Raw genomic sequence first — 25,029 nt, 5'->3', positions numbered from 1 at the left:
CACTTTAGGAGAGTTCCGAGGGCTTTAGAGAGGGTGCACAAAAGATTTACAAGAATGGTTCAGGGATGAGGGACTTCAGTTACATGGATGGATGAGAGAAGCTGGTGTTGCATTTCTTGGAGCAGAGAAGGTTGAGAGGAGATTTGATGGAGCTGTTCAAAATAATGAGGGGTCTAGACAGAGTAGATCAAGAGAAACTGTTCCCATTGGTGGAAGGATCGTGAACCAGATGTCACAGATTTATGGTGATTGGCAAAAGAACTTAAATCAACATGAGGAAAAACTTATTTTACGCAGGGAATGGTTAAGATCTGGAAAGCACTGCCTGAACGGTTGGTGGAGCCAGACACAATCTTGGCTTTCAAAAGGGAATTGGTGAAGTACTGAAAGGCAAAAAAAATTGCAGGGCTACGGGGAAAGGGCGCGATCGTGGGACTAGCTGGAGTACTCTTGCAGAGACCCGGCACGGGCTCAGCAGGCTGAATGGCCTATGTCTGTGCTAAAACCAGAAAACACTTTATTTTATACTTTCCAGATGATACCAAACTTAGAAATGTAGTCAACCATGAGAACAATAGTAACAGACTTCCATTAGCTTTATAAATGGAAGCATAGGGTACTAAACCATTTTTGCCAAACCTTTACAAAACATTTGTTGGGTCTATTGGGAATATTGTCTTTAATTCTGGATAACACACTTCAAAAAGAATGTCAAGGCCTTAAAGCGGGTGCAAAAGAGATTGGTTATAATGGTACCAGGAATGAGCGATATTGGGGGTGAAATTGCCCTTTTTTATGGCCCCGTAAACGCCTCCGGGGCAGCACCAACGGGGAGCAAGACAGTTTTAGTCCAGGGAGGTGGGCACGACCATGGCTGTGCTGTGCCTCATGGTTAGCACCCCAGGGTGCTACACAAGTGGCGATGACATCATTGCGCTGCGTAGCGACCCATCACCGCCCCAGGCCGACCCATTAGCACCCCACATGGGAAATTGCCATGCAGGCCGCGAGGCCGCTGCAAGCAAGTGTCAATGCCAACTTCGTGGGTTGCGAAGCTGGCCAACATCCGCTCTCAGGGCGGTGCTTAAAGGGGAGGGCGCCAGCGCCCTGGGCCATCTCTTTATGTCAGCCGACTCTCGGATTCTCTCGATGATGGCTGCCCTAGCTTGGTCTGGACTGCCATTGTGCCGGGATGCTGGCCATTATGGAGCATCCGCGTAGCGCTTGACTCCCGCCCCAGTAGCGCCCCGGTTACCGCCAGCAAAGAAAGTAGAGCACGGGAGATTGCATCCGGCTTCCTTTCAGTGGGGGACTTCTTCGGGCAATTCCATGACGGAGGCGGGACTTCCATACCGGGCGCTAAAATTCCCGGCCCCGGAATGTTACTGCCCCCAATCGGGAAACAGGACAAGTTTGCCCCTTTTATTTCTATGGAGAGACTAGAGATGTTGGGTTGATCTCCTTAGAATAGAGAAGATTAAAAGGAGATTTGATAGAGGTGTTCAGAATCATGAACGGTTTTCATAGAGTATACATGTGAGAGACTGTTGCCAGTGGCAGAGAAGTCAGTAACCAGTGCACACAGATTTAAGGTGATGAGCAAAAGAACTAGAGGAAAAGATTCTTCACAAAGCAACTTGTTGTGATCTGAAAGGCACAGCTTGAAAGGATGGTGCAAGCAGATTCAATTGTAGCTTTCAGACAGAATTGGATAAATTGTTGAAGCAAAAAAAATGACAGGGCTATGGGAAAAGAGCAGGGGAGGGGGACTATTTGTGTAGTTCTGTACATGAGCCAGCAGTGGCATGATGGGTTGAATGGCCTCCTTCCTGTGCTGTATCACCCTATGATTCTACTGACACTGGAACATCATCTTTAATTAGTCAAAACTATTGGGTTAATTTCCATATGGACAAATCAAATTGGCAAAAGTAGTTTGGAGGACGAGTTCATGGAATGCATTCTCGACAGTTTGCTCGAACAATAGTGTTCTACAGAAGCTGGGGTCTGTGGAACCAACCAGGGAAGCGGCTATTTTAGATCTTGTCATGTTTAATTTTTTTTTAATGATTCATTCTCGGGATGTGACCATCACTGGCACAGCCAGCACTTATTGCCCATGAGAAGGTGCTGGTGAGACAACTTCTTAAACCGCTGCAAGTCCATAAGATGAAGGTACCAACACAATGCTGTTAGGGAGGGAGTTCCATGATTTTGACCCAGCGATGATGAGGGAACAGCAATATTTTTTCAAGTCCGGATGGAGTGTGACTTCGAGGGAGAACCTGGAAGAGGTGGTGTTCCCATACATCTCATAGTAAGGAATCCTCCAGAGAAGAGTGATCATAATTTGATAGAATTTGACATTGAGTTCAAAAGTGAAGTACTTAAGTCTGCCAATGACATAGGCAGGTGGGCCGAGTTGGCCAAGATAGATTGGGAAATGAAATTGAATGGTATGATCGTAGTTAAGCAATGGCAAATATTGAAAAAGTATTTGATTATTATCAATGCATATAAATGTTTGAGAAATAAAAAGTCCACGAAAAGTAATCCCTCTGTGGCCAACTGAGGAAGATAAGGATAGTATTAGATTAAAAGTAAAGGCTTTAATGTTTCCAAGAAGAGTTCTAAGCCTGAGGGTAGGGAGAGTTTTAGAAACCAGCAAAGAGTTACCAAAACATTGATAGTTTAATCATTCTATTTTCTCTCTCTATCAAGAAATCTAAACACAGATTGTAAGATCTTCTATAGTGAAGGTAAATGTGGGTCGATTGAGTCTGAGAAAAGAGAAAGTATGATGGGGAATAAGGAAATGGCAGAGACGTGAAACAAATATTCTGTTTCCACAGTAGAAGACACAAAAATCATACCAGAAACAGTGGGGAACCAAGGGCTAGAAATTCCACAGCCTGTTGTTATTTGATAAATAACATCATTTTTGTGAAGAAATAAGAATAAAAATATTGCCGTTTTTAACGGAATATATTTGACAACAAAATACGCCTGTCGTTAAACAACAGCATTGCACAAGGATTCACGGTGGAAACCGCGATCTCACCAACTTTAGCCCGAGGCCTATCAATGCTAAAAATACAGGCCCTGGGAGGGGAGAAAACACACACAAATAAAAAATTGCAAAAAACAAAAATATCAAAAGTCACAAAACATTTACCAGACCATTAACTAAGTAATTGCTGCAAAAGAATTAAAAAATAAAAATGTTAACTTACCTTTTTTGCAGGTCTTCGGGATTGGTTCATAGAAACATCGAAAATAGGTGCAGGAGTAGGCCATTCGGCCCTTCTAGCCTGCACCGCCATTCAATGACTTCAAGGACAGAAAACACAACAGGAAAAATGAGGTCATTTTCAGGTTGGCAGGCTAGTGGGGCACCGCAAGTATCAGTGCTGTGGCCTCAGCTTTTTACAATCTATATTGATGACTGAGATGAAAGGACCGAATGTAATGTATCTAAGTTTGCTGATGATACAAAGCTAGGTGGGAAAGAAGGCTGTGAGGAGGCTTCTCAGCTTCGATGTGGGGGGTCATCAGCCAGGTGGTGAGGCCATATCGTTAGTCACCAAATCCAGCATTGACCTTGTGGCTGCCTGGTAAATATGAGGTATGTGAGCCTCATCGATGTGCCCGGAAATTTGGCATTCACTGCCATAATTATCTGGTTGTGGTCGACAATGAGTTGGATCTTCAGGGATTGAAATCCTTTTCGGTTGCAAAAAACCTCTGCGTCCTGAAAAGGTGCCCGTATGGCGATGTGCGTACAGTCTATTGCTCTCTGCCCCTTGGGGAAGTTAGCAATTCGGTAGAATCCTAGACCCCTGTCAGGCTGAGCCTCCGTGGTCATAGGGAAGCTGATAAAGTCCATCCTACATGTGTACAGAGCTTCAGTGACCTGTCTAAAGCAGTAATGTGTGGCATGTTGAGATTTAGTGCAAATGTCGCCAGCGGAGGCCTGAAAGGAACCCGATGTGTAGAACGACAGTGCCGCGGTCAGCTTGACCTCGACAGACAGGGCGGTCCTGATGGTGCTGGCAGGCTGAAGATCTGCCCTGATGAGCTGGCATATCTCACGGATAACCACTTTGTGGAAGCACAGTCTCTGAAGGCAGGTGTTCTCGGATAAGTCGAGGTAAGACTGCTTCTCCCTGTAAATGAGGCGGGTGTATGGTCTGGTCCTCCTCATCAGTCTGGCATGTCTTAGATTGGGCACATAATGCTGTGGATTAGATCTTGTGCCAATTGTATTCTGCAGCATCTGCGTTGTCATCAAGGCAGGCTGAGAAATGGCTGGCCCCATTCCAATAACAATAAGTATAATGCCCATTGCTCACAAGCAATAACTGTCCCCACTAAGATACCAAACGGAAAATCCAATCATCCACAGTATGATAAGATGTTTACTCAGATGAACTCATGTTAAATGAACTCCAGAGTACATCCAATCTCCCCCGAAGTTGAAGCAGCCCTTTCAATGAAGCAAACTGCGATTTACAAAATGGTGTCCACACCACTGTGATTAGTTCAGGTCAGTTCAACTATTTCACGGCAGATTTTTCGACGAGTGAGATTGTGCGCGATCTGTGTGCGAGGTGCTGAAAGTCACGCTGGGGATATACTGGGCATTAGTTTCGGCAAATGTGATGTTTACGACAAAAAAAAAGTGGGCGGCAGGTATTATTTAATCTTGACGTAAATTACAGGCCGAAAATAACGTTGGGCGATATCATGGGCTTTGGGTTCGTTCATTCTGATGTTTCCGCCCAAAAAAAGGGCGGTATTATTTTTTGTCGGCGTTACCTACATGCCGAAAGTAACACTCGGCGATAAGTGACCAAGAAATGGGCGACAGTTTCCATTTTGTGGGCTAAATTGGCGATATATCGGCGTTACACCTCATTTCAGTGTTAAAATGGATGTTAAGCGGGCGGTATGCATGCAAAGATAATGGAAAATCTAGCCCATAGTTTCATGAGGTTTAGATTAGCCAAGGGAAACAACAGGGAGCAATTTAGAGTAAAAATACTTAATTGCAGGAAGATCAATTGCAGTGGGATGAGAATGGATTTGGCCCGTGCTAAATTGGATCAAAGATTGGTCGGCAAAACTGGAGTGCAACGGTGGGATGCCTTTAAAGTGGAAATAGTTTGGGTACAGTCGAGGTACATTCCCACTAAGGGGAAATGTAGAGCAACCAGAGCCAGAGCTCCCTGGATACTGAAAGGTGCAACATTCACGAGAATCCCCCCTCTAGTGTTCGGGCTCATTCGAAAGGAAATTTAATTTGGACTATCTACCGTAAAGTTTGAAATACAAAAGTGCTTATGGAAAAACTACGAACTTTAATCGAATTTTGGACTTTTACAAGACAAATTCAAGCCTGTGGACGGGCCTAAAGAACTAAAGAACTATCTGGGTGGTGAGACTAAGTTAACTTGTTTGGAGGAATGGTCATTCGAAAACCCTTCTCCACAAGAGATATTTACATTACAACAATAAGTCAGAGATGGCTAGCCATCAAACCAAACTGAGAAAAGCCATCTTCAACATGAATAAGAACAAAGGGCCCACTACAGCCTGTATGCGAAAAACTAAGCACAGAAGGACACTGCGATTACCAAGCTAATATTTCCATCAGGAAATAGATTTAGAAATGCAACCCACCCAAGTCATATTAACTTTTAACAAGCCCGCCAAAATATTACAAAGAGAAGTCAAGCCTGCCAAATTTTAAAAAAGAATCCTGGACTCATTTGGCGCAAAGATTAGAACAGCTCAAATCGTATAACTAGCCCCCTGTTTTAACAGAGGGTATGACACACTTTGCCATACAACCGAGACCATGCTGTTGTCATCAAGAAAGGAGAGAAACCAACGCGACAGTTGTAAACTAACTTCTCCAGCCTCGAAGTCCTGAAGCCCTGAAGGAAGGAAGAACATCACCATCGCGGCAGCAACCGACCACAACCAACGTGGTACCAACGAAAAACCACCGCGATCGGCCAAACTCGAAACAAAACTTCAACAGGAAGAAACCGAAGAATCGAAAGTTTCCACTCTCCAATCTAAGGCCTGACTACCAACAGGTGAAAACATTACCTAAAGAGACTTTGGACCTATTTCTAATGAAGAAAACCGGGTACTTACCCCATAGGTCCAAAACGTGCCTTACCGCATCAGCGGACTCAACCCAACTGAAGATTGCGCAGTAAGATGTCTTCTCCGATGTTCGGGGTACCGCAAGCAGAACCTACAGAATTCAATGAACCCCGAAATCGCGAACTACCGCTAACTGACCGGAAAGGATTGGAAAGCATAGTCCCTGCCTGCCCTGGTGTCTAACCTTGCTAGGATTAGGTAATGGGAGGTGGGAGGGGTAATTTTTACTGTAATCCCCTTTGAATGTGTAATATATTATTCTTTATTCGAGTGATTATAAGTCTGACATTGTATTTTCTTGTCTGTAATAAAATCAAAGTTCTTTTTCACCAAACCAGTTGTCCTTTGCACTTTATCACATCCCCCAAATAAACCCAGAGTCGAGAACTCGAGGGAGTGGGAGCGATTCGAACGACTCAAGTAGGTCAGAGGTGAACCTGACACCCGGGACCACCCCTTGCAGTGGCGAATGAGATAGAGAATAAGAAGAAGCAGAAAAAGAGCGGCGTATAACCGATGTCAGGCTTGAGAATACATCTAAGAATCAGGCTAAATATAGAAAGTTCAGAGAAGTGAAAATGAAAATAAGAGGGGGAAAGAGAGAGTATAAGAATTGGATGGCAGCTATAATAAAAGGTAATGCAAAAGTCTTCTTTAGGCATATAAATATTAAACGGGCAGCAACAAAAAGGGGTGGGGCCGATTAGAGACAAAAAGGAGACCTAGACATGGAGGCACATATTGGAGACAATGTCACTCTGTGACTTGTACCTTTATTCACAGGACCAAGAAGTGATGACCCTGCGTGGGACCTCCCATTATATACCTGGTTGACCAGGTGAGGAGTGTCTCCCACAAGTTCACCCCCTGTGGTCAAGGTGTGCATTACTCAGGTGTATACAGTGTACAGTGTTGTTACATAAAGGTTACAGTTATGTGAGGTTACAAACATGATATCCCTCTCTCTCCCTCTCTGCTGCTGCTGTCCGGGCCGTGGAACTGCATCTGTTGCACTGCGCTGAATTTGTTAACTGCCCAGAAGGTTTTTCCAGAGTCACATATGCCATTCTAAGAAAAATTGGAGTGAATTGGAGCCGGCCAAACTTGCTTAAATGGCCAGGATTGTTGCGGGTGGCAGATAATGCCCCCAATAAGGTAAAAAAAACGTAGCCTAAAAAAATCCTACCTAAGTGAATTACGCCAGTGCAGAAACTTTGGGGAAACTTGCAGATTTGAATTTACTCAAAAAAAAGCGGCGCACGCCAAAAAAATGATGCAGATAATTGAGTAAAATTGATCCCAATAAAGGGAGAGATAGAGGAGATACTGGATGGGATAAGAATTGGGACTAGAAAGGCTGCCTGTATATAAAGTAATTCAGTCACCAGGACCAGATGGGATGCAGCCTCAGATACTGAGGGAAGTGAAGGAAGAAATCACGGAGGTACTAATAATAATCTTCCAATCCTCTTTAGAAACAAACGAGGTGCCAGAGGTGTTATGTAGGTCAACATTGTAACTGTGTAAGACTTGCCACCAGAGGGCGCAACTGTTGGAGGCCCAAGGATCACCTGCATTCCTCGTGCAAGGGAGTATAAAAGGTTGTCTGCCATGCTGCTTAGGCACTCTGGAGTTGTATTAAAGAGACTAAGGTTACATCAGTGTGAGCTCAAAGTACTCAGTCTTATGGCTTTCTTCCATACCTAACAATTGGCGACGAGTAACAGGTTATGAACTTTCATGTGGTTATGGCTGCCGTTGATATTTTAGATAGATCTGTAGAGGGTGATGATTGGGAAGCCTTCATTGAGCGTCTCGACCAGTACTCCGTGGCCAACGAGCTGAATGGGGACAATAAAGCGATCAAGCGCAGGACGATTCTCCTCACCGTGTGTGGGTCCACAATATACGGCCTCATCAAGAATCTGCGAGCACCAGAGAAACCAGTGGAGAAGACATATACAGAGTTGTGTACGCTGGTTCAGAACCACCTCAAGCCGAAGGAGAGCATCTCAATGGCCAGGTATCGCTTCTACACGCATCACCGTTCCGAGGGCCAGGTATCGCTTCTACACACATCACCGCTCCGAGGGCCAGGTATCGCTTCTACACACATCATCGCTCCGAGGGCCAGGTATCGCTTCTACACACATCACCGCTCCGAGGGCCAGGACGTGGCGAGTTATGTCGCCGACCTGAGACTCCATGCAGGAACTTGCAAATTTGCTGGATTTTTGGGGAAATGCTGCGGGACTTTTTTGTGCTTGACATCGGCCACGAGGTCATTCTTCGCAAGCTGCTGTCCGCCGAATCCCGAGACCTGAGCAAGGCCATCATGATAGCCCAGGCATTCTTATCCATGAGTAATAATACCAGACAGTTATATTCCCAGCATCGAAGCTCACCGGCAAGTACTGTGCATAAAATAACATCGCTAGCTGTCAGAACTGCATAAGGCAGGGCCTACATGTCTGCAGCTGCAAGACCGAGGATGACTCAGAGTCCGCCATCGGTCGTGAATGCCAATCCATTAGCATCATGTTGGAGCTGCGGGGTTAATCATCGAGCCCATCAATATCGATTCAAGCACTATGTGTGCAAAGGCTGTGAAACAATGGGGTACCTCCAGCGAATGTGCAGGAGTCCTGCGACTCACCACATGGCAGAGTGGGCAGAGGATGATCGATCTGGCGCAGATCACGCAGAACAAAGAAGGGAGGCAACTCAATCTGAGGAAGAAGTGTACGGGGTACACACCTTCACCACCAAGAGCCCTCCTATCATGCTGAAAGTCAAATTTAACTGTATACCAGCATCAATGGAGTTGGATACGGGGTGAGTCAGTCAATTATGAGCCAGAAGGCTTTTGAGAAACTGTGGGGCAACAAGGCACAAAGGCCCAAACTGAGCCCGATTCAGACAAAGCTGTGCACCTACATCAAAGCGCTCATACCAGTCATTGGCAGTGCGGTGGAGCTGTGCACGATTTATCACTGTGGATTGTACCCGGCGATAGCCCAACGCTATTTGGCAGAAGCTGGCTGGGAAAGATTCAATGGAACTGGGACGACGTCAAAGCACTATCTTCAGTGGATGATGCCTCGTGCGCCCAAGTGCTGAGCAAGTTTCCTTCGCTATTTGAACCAGGCATCGGCAACTTCACAGGTGCCAAGGTGCAGATCCATCTAGTCCCCGATGCAAGGCCCGTTCATCACAAGGCTAGAGCAGTTCCATATATGATGAGGGAGAAAGTCGAGATCGAACTGGACAGACTTCAACGAGAGAGAATCATATCGCCAGTCGAGTACAACGAGCGGGCCAGTCCAATTGTTCCGGTGTTGAAAAGCGATGGCACAGTCAGAATCTGCGGAGACTACAAGGTAACGATCAAACGAGTCTCATTACAAGACCAGTACCCGCTACCCAAGGCGGATGACCTGTTCACAACGTTAGCAGGGGGGGAAGTCGTTCACCAAGTTGGACCTAACCTCTGCCAACATGACACAGGAGCTGGCTGAATCTTTGAAAAGATTGACGTGCATCAACACACAAAAAGTACTGTTTATATACCACAGGTGCCCTTTTGGGATTCGCTCGGCTGCTGCCATCTTCCAGAGGAACATGGAGAGTCTGCTGAAATCGGTTCCATGTACCGCTGTGGTTCAAGACGACATCCTGATCACTGGTCGTGACACCATCGAACACCTGCACAACCTGGAAGAGGTTCTAGACAGAGGGGGACTCAGGCTGAAATGCTCCAAGTATGTTTTCCTGGTGCCAGAGGTCGAATTTTTGGGGAGAAAGAAAGCGGCAGACGGCATCAGACCCACGGACTCAAAGACAGAGGCCATCAAGAATGCACCCAGACCACAGAATGTGACCGAGCTGCTTTCGTTCCTGGGACTCGTCAACTAATTTGGTAACTTTCTACCCGGCTTAAGCACTTTGCTGGAACCGTTGCACATGTTGCTCTGTAAGGGTGACAACTAGGTTTGGGGTAACTCTCAAGAGACAGCCTTTGAGAAGGCCAGAAACCTACTTTGTTCTAATAGGTTACTTGTACTGTATGAACCGTGTAAACGATTAGTGCTAGCTTGCAATATATCTTCTTACAGCGTCGGCAGTCTGTTACAGCAAACCAATGTATCGGGCAAACTTCAACTGGTTACATACGCATCTAGAAGTCTGTCTAAGGCAGAAAGAGTCTACAGTATGGTTGAGAAAGAGGCTTTAGCATGTGTATATAGGATTAAGAAAATGCACCAATACCTATTTGCACTTCGGTTTGAGCTTGAAACCGACCACAAACTGCTCATTTCACTGTTTTCAGAAAGCAAAAGTATAAACACCAATGCTTTGTCCCGCATCCACAGATGGGCACTAACATTGTCCGCCTATGACTATGTTATCCGCCACAGACTAGGCACGGAGAACTGTGCTGATGCCCTCAGTCGGCTATCATTGCCCACTACCGGGGTGGAAATGGCGCAGCCCACAGACTTGCTTCTGGTCATGGATGCTTTTGAGAGCGAGGGATCGAGGGATCACCCATCAGTGCTCGCCACATCAGGACCTGGACCAGCCAGGATCCTGTGCTATCACTTGTAAAATGTTGCTTCCTTAATAGGAGCTGGTCGGCTGTTCCCGAGGAAATGCAAGATGAAATTACACCGACGCAAAGATGAAATGTCCATCCAGTCGGATTGTCTCTTATGGGGTAATCGCATGGTTTTTGCCAAAAAAGGGCAGGGAAATTTTTATACGTGATCTACACAATGCCCACCTAGGCATAATCGTGATGATGGCTACAGCCAGGTCGCATGTTTGGTGGCCTGGCATTGACTCGGACTTAGAGTCATGTGTACACCAGTACAAGACATGCTCACAATTGGGCAATGCACCAAGGGAGGCTCCATTGAGTCCGTGGTCATGGCCCTCCAAACCATGGTCCAGGATCCATGTAGATTTTGCTGGTCCCTTTCTCGGAAAGATGTTTTTAGTTGAAGTGGATGCTTATTCTAAATGGATTGAATGCGTAATCATGTCATCCAGCACATCAACTGCCACCATTGAAAGCCTCCGGGCTATGTTCGCCACCCATGGCTTGCCCGACGTCCTTATCAGTGACAATTGACCGTGTATCACAAGCTCTGAATTCAAGTTTATGACCCGCAATGGCATCAAGCATGTCAGGTCTGCCCCCTTTAAGCCCACATTCAACGGTCTAGTGGAACAGGTAACCCAAACTATCAAGCAAAGTTTGAAACACGTGACGGAAGGCTCGTTGCAGACCTGCTTATCATGGGTTCTGCTCAGCTACCGGAGGCGACCCCACTCGCTCACTGGGGCTTCCCCTGCAGAACTGTTAATGAAGAGAGCACTCAAAACCAGGCTCTCCTTAGTCCACCCCGATCTAAATGATCATGTGGAAACCCGACGTCACCGGCAAAACAAGTACCACGATCGCACGGCTGTATCGCGTGACATTGATGTTAACGACCCGGTGTTGGTCCTTAATTAAGGTCATGATCCTAAATGGGTCATTGGCACTGTCTTGGCCAAGGAGAGGAATAGAGTGTTTTTAGTCAAACTATTGAATGGACAAACGTGCAGAAAGCATTTGGATCAGACCAAACTGCGGTTCACCGACAACCAGGAACAACCTGAAGAGGACATCACCATCGTCGATCCACCAACTCACACCCAACCAGCAATCGACCTCGCTGTCAATGAAGAGGATGAACCCACCATTCCCAACAGTCCTGTCAGACCAGCCGCGCCACAGTGCAGCAATGGTCCGACTAACTCACCCATGTCAGAATTTGAACTCAGACGATCAACCAGAGAGTGTAGGGCCCCGGATTGTCTCAACTTGTAAATAATTTATATCAAAGACTTTGGGGGGGAGTGATGGTATGTATGTAAACATTGTAACTGTGCAAGACTTGCCACCAGAGGGTGCAACTGTTGGAGGCCCAAGGGTCACCTGCACACCTCGCGCAAGGGAGTATAAAAGGTTGTCTGCCATGCTGCTTAGGCACTCTGGAGTTGTATTAAAGAGACTAAGGTCACATCACTTTTAGCTCACAGTACTCAGTCTTGTGGAGTTCTTCCATACTTAACAAGAGGACTGGAGAATTGCAAATGTTACATCCTTGTTCAATAAAGGGTGTAAGGGTTAAACCCTGCAACTATAGGCCGGTCAGTTTAACCTCAGTAGTGTGGAAGCTTTTAGAAATAGTAATCAGGGACAAAATTAACAGTCACTTGGACAAGTATGGATTAATTAAGGAAAGCAAGCATGGATTTGTTGAAGGCAAATCATGTTTAACCAACTTGATCGAGATTTTTGATGAAGTAACAGAGATCGCAGATGAGTGCAATGTGGATGACGTGGTGTACATGGATTTCCAAAAGGCATTCGACATAGTGCCACATAATAGGCTTGTCAGCAAAGTCGAAGCTCACAGAATAAAAGGGACACTGGCAAGTGGATACGAAATTGGCTGTATGACAGGAAACAGAGAATAGTTGTGAACGGTTGTTTTTCGGACTGGAGGAATGTATACAGTGATGTTCCCCAGGGGTCAGTTCTCGTACCACTGCTTTTCTTGATATACATTAATGCCTTGGATGAAACAAAACTTGAAAGTATAGTGAACAATGATAGGATAGAGGATATAGACAAGCTGGTGGAATGGGCGCACACATGGCAGATGAAATTTAAAGCAGAAAAGTGTAAGTGATACATTTTTGTTAAAAGACTGAGGAGAGCAAATATAAACTAAAGGGTACATACCTAAAGGGGGTGCATGAACGGAGCGACCTAGGGGTATATGTGCATATATTGTTGAAGGTGGCAGGGCAGGTTGAGAAAGCAGATAAAAAAAGTTTAGAGGATCCTGGCTTCCTGCTAAGAGGTATCGAGTACAAAATCATGGTTATTATGATGAACCTGTATAAAACACTAGTTCAGCCTCAACTGGAGTATTGTGTCCAATTCTAGGCACGGCACTTTAGGAATGATGTGAAGGTATTAGAGAGGGTGCAGAACAGACTTACAAGAATGATTCCAGGGATCAGGGAGTTCAGTTACGTGGAGAGACAGGAGAATTTGGGGTTGTTCTCCTTTGAGCAGAGATGATTGAGAGGAGATTTGATAGAGGTGTTCAAAATCATGAGGGGTCTGGACAGAGTAGATCAAGAGAAACTGTTCCCATTGCACAACGCTCCTGCTGCTCACCTCCTTAACTAACTCCAACTGCACCTCCTTAATGAGAGCAGCAGGTTTCTTTCTCCAATGGCTGGGGGAAAATATGTCTCTCCTCCACCTCCTGACTGCACCCAGCAGTAATTCCAGTGAGGCATCATTGAATCTGGGTGCTGCCCTTGCTCGATGTCCACAATCCATACTGAACATCTCCAATTTACACATAGACACCGTCCCTTTAAATACAGCTGAGATTATGTCATGTGGGTGTGCATCACGCCCACTGTGCAGCTCGGAGACACAAAACCTTGAAGTCAAAATTAATTGCTACAATTCAATTGAGATTGCAAATTCAGCCCGCTCAGTTGATTTCCGTGTTTCCCCCATGTAATTCCACACCGGAGCACACAACCTGCCTTCAGATTAATATCAGGGTCAACAATATGGAACAAACTTTCAAACCTGATATCATTTTGCTTCAATTTCAACTCTTTAAAAAATAATTGTTGGAATGTGTGTGTTGCTGCCCATCTCGAGTTGCCCAAAGCGACTGTGTGTCTTGCGAGGTATTTCAGAGGGCAGTTAATGATCGACCGTATTGGTGTGTGACCGAGGTTACATAGAGGTCAGACCAGGTAAGGGTAACACATTTCCTTCCCCAAATATGAGTCTCAATTGCCAAATCCTGCACACAGAGAATATTGAATCATGAAAGGCTGTAATGTTCACATTGTACAAAGAATCTTAAATGCACCAATCTCCATTATGCTTTGATTGATAATCTTACCATGTAGTTAAAATATGGAACCCTCGAAACTTCATCCCAATATTTGCCGGTAAATGATTTAGGCAAGAGCTTCATGATATCTTTGTATGGGACCCAGTTTGCCACTGCATAACTGCAAGGGGCATCTTCCAAATTGTTCCTTTCCAATTCACATCTACCAGGCTGGAAAGTACAAAAAGGATGAGAAAATAATACTTGTGAATATATTTAATTTGGTAACTTCAAAAACACAGGAACAGCATGAACGATCTCCAAATGTAAAAGACAAGACACACCCAGTAGTTTATCTGGAATGTGTAATTAGATCCTGCCTGCCTAAGTAATCAAGTACTTTACAAATTGTAATTTGAGCGATTCTGACTGCCAGCCGCCAGTCAGAACAGAGCTCACATCGAAGAGATTGGGCTCACCCTTGTGGTTTAAGATGTACTCCTACCCCCCAAACATGTTTCTAACATTCAGTTCACCCCCTGAGTTTCTGATTTTTTGCCAATCAACAAGAAGTTCCTTACCTCCCCCACCACCCAAGTTCCTGACCTTCCCCTTCACGTTTCTGTCATCCTCTCCCCACTCAATTTCCTGCCTTTCACCCTCCCCCCTTCCCACCCCCGAGATCCTGACCTTCTTTCACCCTGCCCAAGTATCTGAACTGCCCCCGCCCAAGTATCTGACCTCCCCCCGCCTAAGGTCCTGACCACCCAATGCCCAAGTATCTGACCTCCCCCCGCCCAAGGTCCTGACCACCCAATGCCCAAGTTCCTGACCTTCTTTACCCCTCTGGGCTCTTTACCTTCTTCCCCTACACCCCATTTTCCCCCGCTTCCTAACTTTCTCCACCTTCCCAATTTTCTTCCCACTTTTGGTTCCTGACCTTCTCTCCCCAACTAGTTCCTTACCATCCCCCACCACCCATCGATGGGGCATTGTGTGTGGGTCACAGATTGTTAACAGGTTTATTGGCTATGAAGTGAATAGTAACCCAGCATGGCTCAAAGACTGGTGTGGAAGAAATGGGTTTCAATTCATGGGGCACGGGCACCAGTACAGGGGTAAGAGGGAACTGTCCCATTGGGACAGGTTTCACTTGAAACATGCTGGGGCTAGTGTCCTGGTGAATTGAATAACTAGGGCTGTAGAGAGGGGAGAGTTCAGGTGAGCAGAAATTTAAAAAGTCATAGAGCAAGGTGAAGGCAATAGAGCAGGGTAGCGGTGGGGGAAATGATAACCAAAGTTTGACAGGAAGAGACAGAATGTATAAAAATAAGAGTGTATCAGAAAGTGTGGTCAAAGCAGGGCAAAATGATAAATCATAGAATCATAGTAACATAGAAATATACACCATGGAAGGAAGGGGAAAATGTTGGAATCAGTTATTAAAGATGAAATAGCAGCGCATTTGGAAAGCAGTGACAAGATCGGTCCAAGTCAGCGTGGATTTATGAAAGAGATATCATGCTTGACAAATCTTCTCGAATGTTTTGAGGATTTGACTAGTAGAGTGGACAAGGGAGAACCAGTGGATTTGGTGTATTTGGACTTTAAAAAGGCTTTTGACAGAGTCCCACACAAAGAGATTAGTTTGCAAAAATTAAAGCACATTGGAGTTAAGGTATTGACGTGGATAGAGAACTGGTTGGCAGATAGGAAACAGAGAGTAGTGATAAACGGGTCCTTCTCAGAATGGCAGGCAGTGACTAGTGGGGTGCCGCAGGGCTCAGTGCTGGGACCCCAGCTATTTACAATATACATCAAAAATTTTGATGAAGGAATTTAGTGTAATATCTCCAAGTTTGCAGATGACACTAAGCTGGGTGGCAGTGTGAACTGTGAGGAGGACTCTAAGAGGCTGCAGGATGATTTGGACAGGTTAGGTGAGTGGACAAATGCATGGCAGATGCAGTATAATGTGGATAAATGTGAGGATATCAACTTTGGTGGCAAAAACACAAAGGCAGAATATTACCTGCATGGTGGCAGATTAGGAAAAGGGGAGGTGCAACGAGACCTGGGTATCATGGTACATCAGTCATTGAAAGTTGGCATGCAGGTACAGCAGGCGGTGAAGGAGGCAAATGGCATGTTGGCCTTCATAGCTAGGGGATTTCAGTATAGGAGCAGGGAGGTCTTAATGCAGTCGTGCAGGGCCTTGGTGAGGCCTCACCTGGAATATTGTGTTCAGTTTTGGTCTCCTAATCTGAGGAAGGATGTTCTTGCTATTGAGGGAGTGCAGTGAAGATTCACCAGACTGATTCCCGGGATGGCAGGACTGACATGAGGAGAGATTGGATCGACTGGGCCTGTATTCACTGGAGTTTAGAAGGATGAGAGGGGATCTCATCGAAACATATAAAATTCTGAAGGGACTGGACAGGTTAGATGCAGGAAGAATGTTCCTGATGTTGGGGAAGTCCAGAACCAGGGGTCACAGTCTAAGGATAAAGGGTAAGCCATTTAGGAACGAGATGAAGAGAAACTTCTTCACTCAGAGAGTTGTTAACCTGTGGAATTTTCTACTGCACAGATTTGTTGATGCCAGTTCATTACATATGTTCAAGGAGAAATTAGATACGGCCCTGATGGCTAAAGGGATCAAGGGGTATGGAGAGAAAGCAGGAAAGGGATACTGAGGTGAATGATCAGCCATGATCTTACTGAATGGTGGTGCAGGCTCGAAGGGCCGAATGGCCTACTCCTGCACCTATTTTCTATGTTTCTATGTTTATGTTTCTATTTTGGCCCATTGAGTCCGTGCAGGACAACCAAGAGCTACCAGCCTAATCCCACTTTGCAGCTCTTGGTTCGTAGCCCTGTAGGTTACGGCACTTTAAGTGCAAATCTAAGTACCTTTTAAATGTGGTGAGGGTTCCTGCCTCTAACACACTTTCAGGTAGTGAGTTCCAGACCACCACTATCCTCTGGGTGAGGAACTTTCCCTTCATATCTTCCCAAAACCTCCCCCAAATTACTTTAAATCCATCATCATCATAGGCGGTCCCTCACGCGAGAATGACTTGTTTCCACTAGAGTTCACAGATGTTTCAAATGAAGGAGCCAATGTTCCAGTCCTGAACTCCAATTGAGGGGGTGGAAGAGGCCTGTGTGTGGATTTTTTTAACGTGTGGTGACTGTTGCACATCAGTCACCACACAGGCTCAACAAAGCTAAGCCTTCATCCAATGGCAAGGGTTGAAGCATATACCTAGTACGCACACATATCGCAGTGTGGGCAGGCCCATGCTGCCACTGGGCCCTCGGCTCTTATGGACTCCATATTCTCATTCACCGCACCTTCGCCCACAATGTTCCAGGGCCCGGTGCTACAGCTCTATTTATAGCCCCGACCTGCGGTGGTGTTCTCACACAGATCGGGATGGCCCACAAAATCTATGCCACTTGGTTGTTGACCACTTGGCCAAGAGAAACAGGTCCTTCCTATCCACTCTATCCAGACCCCTCATAATTTTATACACCTCAATAAGGTCTCCGCTTAGCCTCCTCTGTTCCAAAGAAAACAGACCCAATGTTTCCTCATAGCCAAAAAGATAAAACAAAAATATTTTTATCTTAATGAACACAGCATTTGTAAAAAGATAGAAGAGTTAACGGCGCAAATAAATGTAAATGGGTATGATTTGATAGCCATTACAGAGACAAGGTTACAAGGTGACCAAGGCTGGGAACTGAATATTCATGAATATTTGACAATTCGGAGGGCTAGACAGAAAGGAAAAGGAGGTGGGGTAGCTCTATTAATACAGGATGAGATCAGTGCAGTAGTGAGAAATTATATTGGCTCAGAAGATCAAGATGTAGGGTGGATGGAGATAAGAAATAATAAGGGGATGAAGTCACTAGTGCAGGTAGTCTATAGATCCCCTAACAGTAGTTACACTGTTGGATGGAGTATAACTCAAGAAATAATGGAGGCATGTAAGAAAAGTACAGCAATAATCATGGGTAATTTTAATCTTCATATTGATTGGACAAATCAAATTGAGGAAGAGTTCATAGAGTGTATCCTTGCGGAACCAACCAGGGAACAGGCTATCTTAGATCTGGTGCTGTGTAATGAACAGGATTAATAAATGATTTCATAGTAAAGGATCTTCTAGGAAAGAGTAATTATTGCATGGTTGAATTTCAAATTCAGTTGTAGGGTCAGAAAGTTGGATCTCAAACCAGTGTCCTGATTCTAATTAAAGGCGATTACAAAAGTATGAAAGTAGAGTTGGCTAAAGTGGACTGGGAAAATAGATTAACATGTAAGACATTTATAAGCAATGGCAGATATTTAAGGAGCTACTTCATAACTCTCAACAAAAATATATTCTGGTGAGAAGGAAAGACTTTACCAGAAGGGAGAACCATCCGTGATTTATTAAGGAAGTAAAGGATGGTATCAAATTGAAAACAATGGCGTACAAAGTTGCCAAGATTAATGGGAGGCCAGAGGAATGGGAATTTTATAAAACCAGCAAAGAACAACTTAAAAAGTAATAAAGAGAGGGAAGATAGATTATGAGAGTACATTAGCAAGAAATATAAAAACAGAAAGTATGAGCTTCTACAAGTATATAAGAAGGAAGAGAGTAGCTATAGTAAATGTTGGTCCCTTAGAGGATGAGACTGGGGAATTAATAATGGGTAACATGAAAATAGCAGAGACTTTGAACAAATATTTTGTGTCAGACTTCACGGTAGAAGACAGTAAATACATCTCAATAATGGATAATCCAGGGGCTATATGGAGGGAGGAACTTAAAACAATCACTATCACTAAAGAAAAAGTACTCGGTAAAATAATAGGATTAAAGGTGCACAAATCCTGATGGCTGGTATCCTAGGGTTTTAAAATAAGTGGCTGCAGAGATAGTGGATGCATTGGTGGTAATCAAGCAAACTTCACTGGATTTGTGAGAGGTTCCAGCAGATTTGAAAACCACAAATGTAACGCCCCAATTTAAAAAAGGAGGCAGACAGAAAGCAGAAAACAATAGAGCAGTTAGCCTAACATCTTTCGTTGGGAAAATGCTGGAGTCCATTATTAAGGAAGCAGTAGCAGGACATTTGGAAAAGCATCATTCAGACAAGCAGAGTCAGAATGGTTTTATGCAAGGGAAATCATGTTTGACAAATTTGCTGGAGTTCTTTGAGGATGTAAACAGCAGGTTGGATAAGGGGGAACCAGTGGATGTGGTGTATTTGGATTTCCAGAGGGCATTTGATAAAGTGCCACATAAAAGGCTATTGAACAAGATAAAATCTCACGGGGTTGGGGGTAATATATCAGCATGGATAGCGGATTAGAGAAATAGCAGAAAACAGAGAGTGGGGATAAATGGGTCATTTCCCGGTTGGCAAACAATAACTAGTGGGGTGCCACAGGGATCGGTGCTGGGGCCTCAAAAACTTACAATCTATATTAATGATTTGGATGACGGGATCGCATGCAATGTAGCCAAATTTGCTGATGATACAAAGATGGAGGGGAAAGTAAGTTGTGAGGAGGACATGAACAATCTACAACGGGATGCAGACAGGCTAAGTGAGTGGGCAATCATTTGGCAGATGGAGTATAATGTGGGAAAGTGTGAGGTTATCCACTTTGGCAGGAAAAATAAAAAAGCAAATTATTATTTAAATAGAGCCAAATTACAAAATGCTGTAGTACAGAGGGTCCTGGGGCTAGATTTTCCACATTTTTTGCATGCTTAACTCCCATTTAATGTCCATTTGTCACTGAAATGACGTATAACGCCCAGATCTCGCCCATTTAGCCACAAAATTGAAACTGACAGGCATCTTTTGGACACTTATCGCCAAGCGTTACTTTCCCCATGTGCAAAACGACGGGAAAAAATAATACCGCCCACCCATCTTTTTGGGGCGGAATCATCAGAATGGGCGAAATCAACACCCACAATATTTCCCAGCGTTAGTTTCCGCTCAAGATTAAATAATACCGACCGCCCACTTTTTTTTGTCCGAAAGATCACATTTTCCGAAACTAACACCCAGGAGATCTGCCAGTGTCACTTTCTCCACCTCGCACACATATCGGTCACAATATCGCTCACACAAAAAAACGCCCAGGAAAAGTGGAACTAACCGGAAATAATCCCAGCGTTATGGACGCCATGTTCTACATCACATGTCACATCATTTAAAAGGCTGCTCTGCTTCAAGCTTGGGGGAGTTCGGATGTGCTCTGGAGATCTTTGGAGGGGTTATGAACATCTGTACAAACATCTTTATCACATTGTGAACGATTGGAATTTAATAGGTGTCTTCGTCGGGACATTCATTCTTTGTGACTAATCGGTAGAAAACAGAAAGCTATTGCAATGGGGCCTGTCCTTTCTCACCCTCTCTTGATGACCAATTACATGCTGCAGACTCCGTATCACCCTATCTCGGAACCAATGTTCCGCAGTCATCAGTGCGTACGCCCCCACACTCGATGTAATGGATTCGGCTAAAGAGGATTTTTATTCCAACCTCGAGACATCCTTGTCCTGTGTCCCCACAGGCGACAAATTGATCCTCCTGGGTAATTTTAATGCCAGGGTTGGCAAAGACACAGTCCTCTGGGGAGGTGTGATTGGCAGAGAGTGGGTAGGGAAAGGGAATTACAGCGGTACCCTACTCCTGACAAAATGTCTTGAACATGAACTCCTCATTACCATCACCCTGTTCTGCCAGAGGGACAAATACATGGCCTCATGGCTCCACCCTCGCTGCAAACACTGGCACCTGCTCGACTATGTCATCGTCCGAGCCAGGGATCGCAAGGATGTACGCATCACCTGCGCCATGACAGGAGCTGACGACTGCTGAACAGACCACCACCGAATCCAACCCATCATCAACATTATCATTGCCCCAAAGCAGAGGGGACAGCAGAAGCAGTTCTGCAAAAAAGTTAATGCTGCGTCACTTAGAGACCCAGCTAAGAGAGCCCGATATAGCCAGCGCCTCACAGCTAATCTGGCATGCCTTGATGACCCTGAGATGCTGAATCCCCATCACACTTGGTCTGCCCTCCAGGCCTCTATAACCAGTGCCTGTGAAGAGACACTTGGTCACTCAACCTGAAAACATCAGGACTGGTTTGATGAAAATGATCAGGAGATCGAAGAACTAATAGATCGCAAGTGCAAAGCATTTCTGAGCCTCAAGCAACAGCCAACTCGGGAGCTGCAAAACATTACAGACGGCTCAAGGCTCAGGTCCAACAAAACCTCGGGACCTAAAGAACAGATGTTGGATGGAGAAAGCATAGGAGATACAACAACTGGTCGACAGCCACGATATGCGAGGATTCTTCACTGCAGTCAAGGCCACCTACGGTCCAAACTCCCAAGGCCCCACCCCACTCCTGGCCAAGAACGGGGAAACACTCATCAAGGACACTGAGGCTGTCAGGGCCTGATGGAAGGAGCACTTTCAAGATTTCCTCAATCAAGACTCTGCCTTTGACTCGAGTGTTCTCGATTCCATCCCGCAGCATGCCACCCGCCACCAGCTCAGTGAAACTCCAACATTGCACGAGGTTGGCAAAGCCATAAAACAGCTTAAGAATAACAAGGCTACGGGTGCGGATGGAATCCCTGCTGAGGCGCTAAAATACAGCAGAGAGGCGCTGTTGGCGCGGATACATGAACTCATCTCTCTCATCTGGAGGGAGGAGAGCATGCCGGGAATTCTCAGAGATGTAGTGATTGTGGTCATCTTTAAAAAGGGGAGACAAGTCCGACTACGGCAACGACAGAAGGATCTCCCTGCTTTCAGCCACTGGGAAAGTTGCCGCTCGAGTTCTCCTCAATTGTCTTCTCTCAGTGGCCGAGGAGCTCCTCCCGGAATCACAATGCGGATTTCGTCCTCTTCGGGGCATAACTGACATGATCTTTGCAGTGCGCCAGTTCCAGGCAAAATGCAGGGAGCAGCGCCAGCCTTTATACATGGCCTTTATCGATCTTACAAAGGTCTTTGACACTGTCAACCATGAGGGTCTATGGAGCGTCCTCCTCCGTTTCAGATGCCCCCAAGAGTTTGTCAACATCCTTCGCCTGCTTCAGGATGATATGCAGGCCGTGATCCTCACCAACGGATCCATTACAGACCCAATCCACGTCCGGACCGGGGTGAAACAGGGCTGTGTTATTGCTCCACCCTCTTCTCAATCTTCCTCGCCGCCATGCTCCACCTCACAATCAACAAGCTCCCCGCTGGAGTGGAACTAAACTACAGAACCAGTGGGAAGCTGTTTAACCTACGCTGCCTCCAGGCCAGGTCCAAGATCACCCCAACCTCTGTCGTTGAGCTGCAATATTTGGACAATGCCTGTGTCTGCGCACATTCAGAGGCAGAACTCCAGGATATAGTCAATGTATTCACTGAGGCATATGAAAGCATGGGCCTTACGCTTAACATCCATAAGACTAATGTCCTTCACCAGCTTGTCATCGCCACACAGCACTGCCCTCCAATCATCAATCACCATTTACCATATCTCGGGAGCCTCTTACCAACAAAGGCAGACATTGATGCGGAGATTCAGCATCGCCTCCAGTGTGCCAGTGCAGCCTTCGGCCACCTGCGGACAAGAGTGTTTAAAGACCAGGCCCTCAAATCTACCACCAAACTCATGGTTTACAGGGCTGTAGTAATACCCGCCCTCCTGTATGGATCTGAGACATGGACGATTTACAGAAGGCACCTCAAGTCGCTGGAGATATATCACCAATGATGTCTCCGCAAGATCCTGCAAATCTCCTGGGGCACCAACATCAGTGTCCTCGACCAGGCTAACATCCCCAGTATTGACGCACTGACCACATTCGATCAGCTTCACTGGGCAGGCCACATAGTACACATGCCAGATACGAGACTCCATAAGTAAATGCTTTATACAGAGCTCCTTCGTGGTAAACGAGCCAAAGGAGGAGAGCGGAAACGTTATAAGGACACCCTCAAAGCCTCCCTGGTAAAGTGCGACATCACCACTGACACCTGGGAGACCCTGGCCGCAGACCGCCTGAGGCGGAGAAAGTCCATCCGGGAAGGCATTGTTTTCTTTGAGTCTCGACGCAAGGAGCATGAAGAGGCCAGGCACAGGCAGCAGAAAGAGCGCGCGGCAAACCAGCCCTACCAACCCCTTCCCCCGACGAGTGTCTGTCCCACCTGTAACAGGGTCTGTGCCTCTCGTATTGGACTGTTCAGCCATCAGAGAACTCACTTTGGGAGTTGAAGCAAGTCTTCCTCGATTCCGAGGGACTGCCTACGATGATGGCTGCAGACTCGAGATGACCGAAGGTATGCTCCACATCACTATGTGCCCAATGTAAGATGTGCCAGACTGATGAGGACCAGACGTTACACCCCCCGCAAGTACAGGGAGAAGCAGTCTTACCTCGACTTGCCCGACACTACCTGCCTTCAGTGACTGCGCTTCCACAAAGAGGTTATCACTGGGGTGTGCCAGCTCATAAGCGGAGATCTGCAGCCTGCCAGCAACATCAGTACTGCACTGACCGTCGAGGTCAAAGTCACCGTGGCACTGTCGTTCTACACATCGGGTTCTTTTCAGGCCTCAGCTGGTGACATTTGTGATCTGTCTCAGCATGCCACACATTAATGCATTAGACAGGTCACTGAAGCCCTGTACACACGCAGGATGGACCTGATCAGCTTCCCTGTGACCAGGGAGGCTCAGACTGAGAGGGCTTTAGGATTCTCCCGAATTGCTAACTACCCCAAGGTTCAGGGAACAATAGACTGTACGCACATCGCGATGTAGGCACCTTTTCAGGATGCAGAGGTTTTCAGGAACCGCAAGAGATTCCACTCCCTGAACGTGCAACTCGTTTGTCAACCGCCAGCAAATTATAATGGCAATGAATGCAAAATTTCTGTTCAGCATCCATGATGCTCACATCCTGTGTGAGAGCACTGTAACTGACTTGTTTAACAATCAGCCACAAGGTCAATGCTGGATGCTTGGTGACAAAGGATATGGCCTTGCCACCTGATGACCCTCCTGCGTGACACCCACACCGAACCTGAGAGGCAATACAACGAGAGCCGCAGAGCCACTCTGAATATCATGGAGAAAACCATTGGAGTGCTTCAGCAGCGCTTCAGATGCCTGAACCACTCAAGAGGCGATCTCCAATACCCCCCTGAGCAGGTAACTCAATTCATGGTAGTGTGCTCCATGCTGCACAACTTGGCTATCAGGAGCGGAAAAGAATTGCCTGAAGAGTCTGACAGAGCAGCTCACCAGAGAGAGGAAGAGGAGGACGAGGAGGTGGATGCTGACATCGGCCCAGACAATCAGGCTGATGCTGAAGCCATGCCCCCGCCCCCCCTGCCAACCTCATGAAAGGGCCTGTAGTGGCATGATCGCTGCAAGACTGTTATATCAGGAGCTCATCAATGCGCGCTTTTCCTGAAAGAACATTGGTGGTATTTACAAAGCTGACACACTGCTGTGTGTAGGTCATATATCAAAGGTGGGCATCACCTTTATGATAGTTAAAGTTTAAGTTGATTGAAGTTAAGTGTAATTATGCCCTTTTATGTTCAGGAATCACCAGTGTGTAATGGTGCAGCTATCTGAGACAATGCGAAACAAGGTCTTGTTAAATAAAAAAACATTTAAATCGAACATTGTCTGAAATTATAAGTATTTCTGTAAAAAGCATTCCTTCACCCCACCACCTCACTTCTCCTCCCCACCTCTGCCCCTTCCCCTTCCCCTCCAGACTCCAAGCCGCCTGGCCGAGGAGCACCTCAGGTGATGCTTCATTGCGGGAGGGGGGGGGGAATGACGGCCGAACCGTTGCTCAGATAT

The 25,029-nt window shown here is 46.0% G+C and overlaps 1 protein-coding gene across 5 annotated transcripts in view; it reads right to left on the bottom strand.

The window, feature by feature from the left end:
* Positions 1 to 25,029, bottom strand: part of LOC139268405 (di-N-acetylchitobiase-like) — a 78,120-nt gene that overhangs the window by 11,980 nt on the left and 41,111 nt on the right. For 4 of the 5 annotated variants that reach the window (XM_070886502.1, XM_070886500.1, XM_070886499.1 and 1 more), the window contains one exon: positions 14,175 to 14,336. In XM_070886502.1, coding sequence (XP_070742603.1) covers positions 14,175 to 14,336 — 162 coding nt within the window. Of the gene's footprint in view, positions 1 to 13,849; positions 14,073 to 14,174; positions 14,337 to 25,029 lie in introns of all 5 variants that reach the window. The other variant, XR_011594024.1, reaches the window with a different exon arrangement.

The sequence above is a fragment of the Pristiophorus japonicus genome, chromosome 8 (genome assembly GCF_044704955.1).
Source record: "Pristiophorus japonicus isolate sPriJap1 chromosome 8, sPriJap1.hap1, whole genome shotgun sequence".
Classification (NCBI taxonomy): Eukaryota; Metazoa; Chordata; class Chondrichthyes; family Pristiophoridae; genus Pristiophorus; species Pristiophorus japonicus.
This window is presented reverse-complemented; position numbering and strand designations above follow the sequence as displayed.